The sequence below is a fragment of the Aythya ferina genome, assembly GCF_964211825.1.
Source record: "Aythya ferina genome assembly, chromosome: 1".
Taxonomy (NCBI): domain Eukaryota; kingdom Metazoa; phylum Chordata; class Aves; order Anseriformes; family Anatidae; genus Aythya; species Aythya ferina.
Window position 1 is genome coordinate 171,050,764 of NC_140296.1, and position 11,457 is coordinate 171,062,220.

Here is an 11,457-nt window from a genome sequence, read left to right on the forward strand (position 1 = left end):
CGTTGCTCATTCACTTGCAGAACAGCAGAGCGATAGATGTGCGTGATCCGCCAACGAGCACATCGTGCATGTGTCTGCACACATGATCAAACCCGTATTTGTAGATGAACACAAAGGGAAACAATTTCTTTTGAGGAAAGGTGAATCTCCACTTTGGCCAGCATTTGTCTGTCTGTCAGCAAATATTTTTGTCATTATTATCAAAGGTGTATATTGGTACTAGGGAAAGTTGAGCAACAGCTGAAGTATGAAATATCCAACTAAGATTGTTGTTATATTTTATGAAGCGGAGTGTCCAGGAGGATGCAGAAATGGAGGGTTTTGCAATGAGAGACATGTCTGTGAATGTCCGGATGGATTTTATGGGCCTCACTGCGAGAAAGGTAACTTAAAAAAATCTTCTCAACTCTCTTCTTTACAATAATCTCAACAAAACTGTAGCTAGTGCATTGTAGCCACTCCTAAAAATATGAACGGCCTATTTTTAAGTTTTCATACATTTTGAGTCCACATATCTAAGTGAATTACTGTTATGATCCATGTTCTAATGGAAACACAAACTGTTCAGGAAAAAAAAAAAAAAAGATGCTTTCTTGCTAAGGGATTGTTTTTAACAAAAGCTGACACAATTGTTAAGGGGTCCTTAATCACAGAGAATCCATCTGGCAAAAAGATTAAATAAAATTCTTCTGCTAATAAGGACTAGCTGGAAAACAAAGCATGGGACTTTTGTTCTGCATTGGTTTATTTGGAGATAAGATCTAATTTGGAGACAGACCGACAATGAAGATAGGGAGATGAAGGAAAGAGTCTCCTTTTTCCTTCTGTTAGTGACTAATAGCTCCAAATAACATTTCCAAGAGTGAGGGGCCAGGACACAGGACATTGGTGTGACTTGGTGAGGAAAGTAGCTCTTCTTTCTGTTTCTTCTTTCCTCCTCCGCCAGTGGGAGACCCTCGCCAGGGTGGCCTGAGATGGAGCAACCCCCCCCCGTGGGCATCCTACTTCAATGTCATTCTCCTTTCAGTTCCCAGATGCTCTGGCTGCATCCGAAATATTAAATACAAAGGGTCAGGGACTGTTCTTCGGCCTGGAGGCCAACTGGCATGACACAGTTTGCATTTGCATGTTTAATAAACTCTCCTAGCTTCCAAAGCAAAAACCTCCAAACTCCTGGCTGGGAGGAAGCCATGGCTGCTGCTCGCCCCAGGGCTGTGCCCGGGCAGCCAAGGACAAAGCCATGCCAGGAACAGCACCAACAATTTCACAAGATGGATGATCCTGTGCCCCCACTTGGCCCCATGTCCAGGCACTTTTGAACTCTCTCGTATGGACGCAGCCTTGCAGCATGTACCAATTGTGGGCAACCACGAAATGAAACATTGCTGCCTGACATGCCTCCCTGGAAGGGCCTCGTGGGGTGGCCACGACTGCAGAGGAATCTTGGGAGAGAGCAGGGGCTCTGGAAAGAATTGAGAGGAAGCATGCAGGACAGTCTGGTCATCAAACCAGGCCACACTAGAGCCTCCCCTCCCCTAAATTATGTAGCAGTGCTTATGCACAGGTATGGAGTGGTAGGAGGGAAGAGTTCATTGTAGAGCCTGCCTGGGAACCCCACTAAATTGCTGACACCTCTGAGCACATTCCCAGTCACACCAGTGATGATTCTCCTTTTCTTCCTGCTCGTCAGCGCTGTGTGCTCCTCGCTGCATGAACGGTGGGCTCTGTATCACCCCTGGCTTGTGCATCTGCCCCCCCGGCTTCTATGGCATCAACTGCGACAAAGGTAACTGCAGCCAAACCCCTGGGTGCCACCTCCTGTGGATGCTCATTCCTCCCCGTGCTAATTTCCTTCTAGGAGTGCCTTTTGGAAAGGCAACCAAGCGGTGAAGTAAGTTTTACAGGACATAATTTCACGATTCTTCCTGAGGCTAAGAGCTGCAGGAAGCACACAGGGGCACACAATGCTTTTGCAGCTACATGTGCAGGCATCCGTACCTTCCAGCTGAGTGAGGGGTAATTTAGGTAATCTCTTTAGCTGACCCACTGAAAGCCATGGGACCTACCACAAAATTCACTTAGGAAAATAAGTGATCTGTATTTGAACTTTGGTTTCCTGGAGTAGAATTAGTTTCACTAATTAGTTAGTACACTAATTTGCTGCATCTAGACACACACACATACAAAAAATGGTCTATTCATCTTCTGTTGTTGTTGCTGCACTGTGGCTCAGGGATAAAAAGGAGCAATCAGTTGTTCAGAACAGTAATTTGGAACACTGCAAGCGACCACATAGAGAAAACCAAGTGGTTTGCTGCAGAAATACCACTGACCTGCTCATGGCGGAGAAGATTGCAGAACACCACATTGCTTTTGTTGTTGCGCAACTACATGAAGTAGAGAGCAAATGCAAAAGGTCCGTGTAGTCTTTCCAGCAAAATAGTGGGAACATTCCTAGGCCTTAAGAAATGTTTGTACAAACTGCTGGAGTCAAAATCCTTCTGATTTGTATGTAGTTCTTTCTGAGACCTTTACTGCATTTTGAAAATATTTCCAAAGTGAAAATATTTCAATATTTCAATGAAATTCTTCCAATGTCTTGAAGGAAGTTTAACCCGAGATTAATGTGAATCTCAGATGTTTGGTGAAAAGTCACATCCAACACAATGTAAGTAATTTAGCAAGTGAGAGGGACAGCATTTGTATCTATGTCACCACACAGCAAAAATTTATAAAGGTTTCCTGTTAAACCTCAAATCTCCCATGGCATTAATTAAGAGCTGTGATGAAGTATCTTCTTGTGGAAGTGACTTCCAGTCCTAGATTGTGCTCTTTATACCACACATGACCAGTTTCAATAGCAATAATGACTTGATCCTTCAGTGAGCTCCGCACATGAGGATTGATGAAGATGTAACACAACCTGTCCTTGGGAATCTCATTGCTGTATTGTTCACTTGTTTGTCTCTTTCTATGGACGTGTGTGCACGTGTGTCCCTGTAAAACATTATGTAGGAAATCTGCACTTCAGTCTTTCTTTGTAAACCAGGTGAAAATGTTTTAATGCAACTTTTTGAAACCTACTCAATGTTTATTTAGAGTGAGCAGCAGAAAACATTAAATATTAGCAATTTAGTTCATTCCTGTTTTATTTGTTTCAGCAAATTGTACAACAACCTGTTTCAATGGAGGAACATGCTTCTATCTGGGAAAATGCATTTGTCCTTCAGGATTTGAAGGAGACCAATGCGAAATCAGTGAGTAGCATCTCCATGTGCTTGCTTTTCCTTACATCAACTTATTCTGTTGTCAGTGTCTAAATTATCGAGCATTGCCTGCCTCTACTGGTTGGGATCCCCAGAGAGCCAGGTGCCTCCAAGTGAGACCCTTACTGATAAGTTTGACTCACTGCTAGACTGCCTCACCCCCTACCTTGTTCTGGTTTCACTAGTAACTGGGCTTGGTGACTACCTTCGAAACGTAGGTATGCAAGCACTCCGCTGTGGCAGACTGATGCACTGTTGCCCCAAGTCCATGCGGGGCAGCTGTTTTCAAAAGTTGCAGAAATTCACACTTATGCACAGCAGATTAGGTTTAAGCCCATGCCTCTAAAAGGGCTGTGATAAACGTGGAGTGGATGGATTTGTGGAAAAGGGAGGACTGAACCGTAAGAGCTGAGAACTTTCACTTAATGTATTAAGTTGCATTCACATGGCAACTTGAAAATCTGAGTCGCAAACATCAAAAGACTTGCTATTTTCAGAAGTTTAGCATCAAAGCAATTGAAAATATTTTAGCTCATGGCTGATCTAAGTGTGCTGTGTAAAGCTGGGGGTGGAGATGTGGCCAGGCTGGAACAGACCTGGGAGGTCAGCTGTCAGGCATTTGATCTTGCTAAAAGAAGAGTTTTCTCACCACTCTGTTAAATTGGATTAATCCTATAGATCCCCACACTTGAATGGAGTATGAGCATTTGGGTTTTGGGGACATACACCCACATTGTTCATTCTGGGCTTAAAGCTTCTGCCAGGACACAGTGTGTGGAGCTTCCTTACCTTTCTGTTGTATATAATCCCACTGACTTTCAAAGAGCCATCACAGGAGCACAGAGAGCAGCATTTGGCCTGGGATGTGTATGAGGTAATTCCTTTGTATGCATCAGTAGAGACAGGCTCTCTCGCAGTGACGAAGTGCCTAGCAGCAAAGACTTGGAAACATATGGGAATAAACTCTAACACGTTGTCAGCCAATACGGGACAAGACATTAATTACTATGCAAAGAAAGGACACAGATACCTTAGGACCTACATTTTGCACAGTATTTAAGTGTAGATAAAAGGTATGCAAATGTTTCACCATATTTCTATGCATTGCAAGGTATTTTGCAACTCGTTTTTACCTGATCAAAATCTGAGCCAAATAGAAGCAGTAAAGCTGTATTTTTATGAAATTATTAACAAAGACGGCCCTTTGCTATTAATTCAGATCAGGTGTCACCAAGAACAACAGAGTGAGTTTCTACTGAATTTACCTTTGTTTATATCGAGTTCATATGTGACACTGATAGAATGTCATTTCTTCCTTCCTTCCCCAGAAAGTCAACTATGTTGATACTTCTCAGATAAGGAGTAAGGCTTGGTTCAAAGTTCAAGGAGTAGGTCATTTTATGCCAGTGTTGTTGGTTATTGGGGTTGGGGAGAATCCTTAGAACTGATATTGCAGAATGTATAATGAAGGGCACTCCATTTAATTGGTCAGTCCCTGGGTCTCTAAAGCTCATCATTGTCTACTGCTGCTTGGAACAGGTGCAATTGACTTTGGCTTCCTGCAAAGGCTTACCTGTGCAAATTCAATTAAATTAATTAAAATACAAGCAGTAAACCAGTTTCTGTACAAAAGAATGTTGTTCAGGTTGAGAGGATGCTCAGAGCTAAACTGGGGATCTTTTGATGAGAGCAAGAAAAGCTTTGCACTTGCTTTGTCTTTTGTAAAGCTGGACAGCAATTGTTTGTATGTGATGGATGGCTGCTACCACCTCTGGGCACTGCCCCAGCACCGGCACAACAGTGGAGGACTGCAAGAAATGCTAGATGAGGCTTAAAAACTTCAGAGGGGAAACACAACTCCTTCTCTTTTCTTAGATCCAGAGCCAGCTACATTCAGTCATGGGGGTCTTGAAATAACAAGCGGAGAAAACTTTTCAACAGGCAGAAAGCCACCTTCAGAAAACTGAGAAGTTTTTTTCTTTTTTTTTTCTTTTTTTTTTTTTTTTTCTTCTTCCCAGTGTTGTTTAAAGATTTTGAGTGCTTGTCTGACAGTTGAATCACTCTCCAGGACTCTTGGGAAATTTACTGGGCCCAGTCTACCATACTAGCAAGCATTCACAGTCTTCCAGACTTTTTCTCTAGCTATAGTTGTGCATTGCCTCTAATTAGTGTTGCAGTTTGAGAACAGAGAGTTTTACTTTGTTTTGGATTCCTCCTCCATTTGTCACCCACTGTTTTGTTGCTTTTCATTTCTCAGTTAATAGCAGAGAGTTTCCTCCATTCTGTGGAAATATTTTACTCTGAATTTAACTGAGCTGTGCTGAGTCAAATGCTTGCCTAATGCTTCCCTGTGGAAGTCTGTATTGCATGTCTTGACCTATGTTCTCCAGATTTATTTCAAGAACTAGGAAAATTCCTGGATTTCCTTAGCATTGCTCCTTTCAGTCATTACTCCAGATCCAATTGCCTACAAAGTAGAAGGCCTACAGGTTCCCTCTCCAGAAGTTTCTGCAGGGAAATTGTGTTTTTGCAGAAACTCTCCTTAGCACAGTTTGTTCCTCTGACTGGCTGTAAACTTGTTTTGGGGCTATTAAAATAATTATGCACATCAGGAACAAATGTTTCTTTTATATTGACAATGCACACATGCATCACAGAAGTCTGGTGGGGTTGAGAGCCCAGCAGGCAGTCCTTGGGGTGTTTAGTTCCCAAGGGGGCAGTCTGTGATCGTGAGATGAGTGCATTTCCTGAAGTTTTCACCACAGCACACCAGCAGTGGAAAGAAGGAGTGCTGGTGCTCAGATTATTGTGTGCAAGTCTCTGTTGCTATCCTAAGGGGAAGGGAAGGGAAGGGAAGGGAAGGGAAGGGAAGGGAAGGGAAGGGAAGGGAAGGGAAGGGAAGGGAAGGGAAGGGAAGGGAAGGGAAGGGAAGGGAAGGGAAGGGAAGGGAAGGGAAGGGAAGGGAAGGGAAGGGAAGGGAAGGGAAGGGAAGGGAAGGGAAGGGAAGGGAAGGGAAGGGAAGGGAAGGGAAGGGAAGGGAAGGGAAGGGAAGGGAAGGGAAGGGAAGGGAAGGGAAGGGAAGGGAAGGGAAGGGAAGGGAAGGGAAGGGAAGTTTGCTGCCCCAGATTCCAGCTTTTGTTTGCTCACAAACTTAGGTCAGTATTAGTGCTAAATGTTAGAGATTTAATTAGGTAAATGATACAGACAAATTCTAACAAGGGACTGAAAACCTGGTGATTGGGGACTTCATGTTAAGTGTGAGGAAGGCCCTTGGAGGCTTCTTGGCATGAATCAGGCCCAGCAGAACTTGCATGTGGCTCTGCTCCATCAGCATGGATCTCTTCCATCCTGGGTGAGTCAGGGCCAAGCAAACCATCATACATAGTCAGACCCAGCTTCTTCCTTTGGCAATGTATGAATGTGAGGGAAAGTAATTTCCGGACCAAAAGCCTTGAAAAATATCTGCCAATCCTAATTACTGTCACCAATGATGATCTGTTCTTGGCAAACAGGAAAGAAGGGCACATTTTTGTAATGTGCCTTTAGTTTCTGAGCCATGGCATGCAACATTCCTCATGGCACCACCCACAGCATCCTGGTCCTCCACAGCCTCTTGTCACAAGCTGCCGGGCCCAGACGATCTACTTATTTTCTGCAAGTGGCTGCCATACCTGACAGTTCCTGAGCTTCCCATTGCTTAAAATCTTTCTACTGCACCACCAGATTTTCTTCTGGATTCCATACTTTGCAACCACCAAGGGGAACCTCCTCGCCCATGGAGGGTGAGGAGAGCAGAGGTGACATTGACTGGTGGCATGGGGACACAGCAGAGTCCCAGTGGTTCAAGTCTAGGTGAATGCTGCTTGTATACATGAGCTTTGGGCATGCTCCCTTCTTGTGCTATTTTCAAAGCAAAAGAAAGTATGTAAATGGGGAGCAAAAACTTCTGCTGGAGTCCTCCTGACAGATCTACAGTGTAATATCACATTTACACTAGAGCCCGATGAGTTTTTTGGGTACAAGGCAGGCCTCTCAGACAGCCATCATGAGTACAGGGGGACTCTTCTGGGGGGTAAGCCCCTTGTTTTCATGTTTTCAATTTCTAGGTAAATGCCATCAGCCCTGTCGAAACGGAGGTAAATGTACCGGTAAGAATAAATGCAAGTGCTCCAAAGGCTACCAAGGAGACCTGTGTTCAAAGCGTAAGTACCAAAGTGCTCAGTTGGTCCTTGCTGGAGCATCAAGCTCACACAGGACCTCTTCCATGACAGCAGCACTAGCTGCTTGTTGTCAAAGTATTTCAGGTTAATTGACTTCCTGGACATACAGCATACACCAGGCTTTGGGGAATTATGAAACCAGACACGTCTTTACAAAAGCCTCCCCGCAGTCTGGTCTGTATTCTGGGCTCCTATAAACCAGCAATGTGTCAGTGTAGCAATAACAGATGTTCCTGGAGAAACGCTTAATGAAACACCGGGACGTTGCGACATTAAAACCTGACAGGAGCACTCAGCTGGCCGCCTATGAGCATGGTGCTGGGCCAGTGTCCTGTACCACCCATGATGGCAAGGGCCTGCTCGGCCTCTGGGCTTGCTTCCCCCTGCCAGTGGCCAGGCCGGAGCTGCCGCTGCCATGGTGGGGTGAGCTGCCCCTGTGCCTTCTCTGTGGGGACCCCCGCCAACACCAAGACCTGCAGCGTGTTGTCAGGAGCACGGGGAACCATGTCACCAAGTCCAACATGTGCCCTCTCTGTTACAGCTGTCTGCGAGCCCAGCTGTGGGCTGTACGGGACCTGCACTGAACCCAACAAGTGCCAGTGCAAGGAAGGCTGGCACGGGAGGCACTGCAATAAACGTAAGTGAGAACCAGTCCCCCGAGTCTGTGCCGGGGCTGTTTATACATGCCATGCAAAAATGGTGGCTTCCAGAGCCTTTCCACCATCATCAGTAGTACCTCACTCATCTTTTTTTCTTCATCTTTAATCCCAACAATAAAAGAGACTTTCAATTCTCCATAATGCTAACTACTTAAAAAAAAAAAAAAAAAAGAAAAACAAAAAAAAAACAACTCAGAACTATTTAAAATTGTTTTACAAAACTGGCCCTTCCTTTCTTTATGTATCAGAACGTCTAGAGCCTTGTGTCAACCAGGCCTCTGGGTGACCTCCTGTGTCTTCTACCTGTGGTGCAGGGCAGGTTGGAAGTCCTTCAGTACTCCCCAGTAAAGCCAGCTGGCTTTAAAGCATCAAATAGGCATTTTTATGCATAAAGCTCTGTCAGATCTTAGAGCCCATTAAAAGGTACAAAAAAATAAGTGTTCTTTAGAAACTTGAGGGAAAAGATTTTGCTTATGCAAAATCTAAGCTTACCATCTTTCATGTTTTCTTCTACTCTTCCCCATTTGTGCTCCACAGACTCTGAAATATATTGTCTCAAAGCAAGGTTGAAGTCCTGAAAATTAGTTTCTGTTGTGCTTATTTGATATCTAATGAGGCAACCGATCATCAGTTGCAACATTTCACTGGGTTTGAAACAGCACTATAAAATTATTTGAAATACAGTTGTATATATCCAGTAATAAATTCAGACTTAACTTTACAGTTGATGTGCAATAAGGCTTTATAAGCAAATCTTCAAGAGACATTCTGTACATTCTCCCATGAGGGATTAACATTTATCTTAAGCACTGTTGGCAGACTATTCACATTTAATATATTCAGTAGTAATGATAAAAAACTTTGCAATATTTTGCAGCTATAAAATGCATCATCTAGCCATAAGAAATGTAAATCTTACATGGCAGCATCAGCAGAATGATCTTTTTTATTAAAAGCTGTTGATGCCTGTGATGTGTATCATGTTAAAATGTATCAGAATATATGTATTTGTTTCAGTAAAATTGAGTATTAGATAACTGAAATGAATTATGCCATGAAAATTACATTTGGGGAGTCTGTTTTTCTGCTGTTAGCTAGTAGATCTGTATTTAACTATTTATGTCGTTCTCTGAAGGATAAATTCCATCAGTATAAGCTATGGTTAGAAAAAAGGTTACATGGAAATCAAGATAGACTTCAATTCATAAGTTCAATACACACTTTTTCTTCCTGTAACACTCTTGTTATAAAGAACTGAGATAGCAAGTGAAAAAATTATGTACTAGGAATGAACAGCACTGAAGAAGTAAATGTCTGCAAAACAAAAACAAAATACAGAGCACCAATGAATGAAGATTAAGTAGTTTCACATTATTGCTAGCTCTAAGGTTTTGGAACCTTCATTATGTGGAGTTTGGGCACAAACCTGCTGCATTTGGCACTGCAAAACTCTCTGTATTCAGCAAAGACACTGAAAATAGACCATCAGAGTAAAATTTACCTCCATTTTAAGTGCCTACATGGGGCTTGAATGGCACATTCAAGTCTGTGTGGGATGGCAGTTCACATGGGGAACATCACCGTTTGAAAGGACCATCTTTAAAAAGTTCATGTTTATATCAAATGAATGGCTTCTCAGTCATGACATTTTCTTAAAAATAAGTGGTTAAGAAAACTGAACCTCGGACTCAGGTTTTCATAGTCATTTATATGAGCTTTATGGAGTGCAATGGATAAATGACACTACAAACAATGACAACACAATACTTCGAATTCCATATTTATTGTTTGTTTTTACTTTCATCAAAAAACAGCTCTGCTAAGCCTGTTTCAGACTACTTTCTTCCCCCTACATGCTTGTTGTTGCTGCTGTTCTTTCTTTTTTTGTCCTGCTATAAGACAAAGCAAAGTTTGCATGCCTAATGCAGGTTGAACCCAAAAGATGCTCAAGGCAAGCCATAGTGCTCGCTGGGGCTCATGGCTGATGTACACACTGCTGTGGGCTATGCAGGTGTGAATCTGTAGCCGGGTGACAGCCTGAGAGGGCTGATGGTCCCCATCTTTTTGGGTTAAGCCTGCCCAACAGCATCCTGCGCTTTCCAGAGCCAGGGGGAGAATGGGGAAGGGACCACATGTGTGTGAGGTGCAGCTTGAAGTCTTTCTTCAAGCAGGGGGACCATTCCCACTTCAAATATTAGCAGCACATCGCGAGGCTGCCTCTGTGGTTTCTTCTCTTTTGAGCTGGGTAATTTTCCAGGGTATGGAGCCAGTGGTCTGAGCGCCCTGAGGCCGGCCGGCACCAAGCACAGGCAGCACACGCCTTCACCCAAAAAGGCGGAGGAGAGGCACGCTCCACCCGAATCCAATTATATCTGGTGAACTCCAACATCTGAAATGGTTCGTGTTACACAAAGTTCATAGCCTTCATTAACCTTTCATGGATGGGATGTTAAAATGCTGTTCACTACAGTTAAGATTACTGGCTGGAATTTTATTAGCTTCATTATAAACCACTGAGCTGATATTTACTGCTCCTTTTAAGTTTTATAAATACTTCTATAGCATGATTATATAGGCTTCTTCTTTCAGTGCTTTGGATGGTGTTTTGTACTATACTTTGGTTATGTTTAAACTGCATTTGTTTTTATTATATACCTGCAATATAACATTTTCCAAAAATTAAGTAACAATATTCAAGCAGAAAAGCTCCTAGATGCTAACCTGAATCATTTCAGTGACTGCAGATTTAGCTTGTCTAAGTCAAAGGAAAGTTGCCTTTTACATTTTTGCTATTATGTATTTAGACTTTTCCCTAAGAAAAATAAATAAATGTTACCTAATTTAAAAACTGAACTACTCAATTCAGCATTATTTTTGGCCTTACAGTTTTGCAAAGTGTTGTGTATTAAAAATACACTGCGGCAGTGCCATGTAAGCAATATAATATATTTAAAACAAAGTAGAACTATAATGTATGGACTTTTTGCATTGGCTTGAAGCAATATAATATATTGTAAACAAAACAGCTCTTATGTAATAAACTTTTTTATACTGACGGTTATGTGTAAAATAAAGATGCTGCTGTAGTTTTTTGAGTACTGCTCTGCGGGGCCTGCTCCAGTCTCATCAGTGCTGGTTTGGGATGATGGCTTCTCCAGAGGACTCTCATAAACCAGGCATGGACTGGTTTCCCCATCCCCGCTTCCCTGCTGCTGGTTTTACTGCACCAGTCTCAATGGCAGTGCTGTTGGACGCTGGCATTGGGCATTGCACATCCAGAAGAGCCAAGTTTTGGCCTGGTTGTGTCCCTCT

At 42.9% G+C, this 11,457-nt stretch overlaps 1 protein-coding gene across 1 annotated transcript in view; it reads left to right on the forward strand.

The window, feature by feature from the left end:
- WIF1 (WNT inhibitory factor 1) overlaps positions 1-11,219 on the forward strand; it is a 42,226-nt gene extending 31,007 nt beyond the window's left edge. The window contains exons 6-11 of the mRNA XM_084511442.1: positions 288-383; positions 1,691-1,786; positions 3,162-3,257; positions 7,373-7,468; positions 8,028-8,123; positions 10,403-11,219. Coding sequence (XP_084367568.1) covers positions 288-383; positions 1,691-1,786; positions 3,162-3,257; positions 7,373-7,468; positions 8,028-8,123; positions 10,403-10,524 — 602 coding nt within the window. The 3' untranslated portion in view covers positions 10,525-11,219. The remainder of the gene's footprint in view (positions 1-287; positions 384-1,690; positions 1,787-3,161; positions 3,258-7,372; positions 7,469-8,027; positions 8,124-10,402) is intronic.
- The last annotated feature ends 238 nt before the right edge of the window (positions 11,220-11,457 follow it).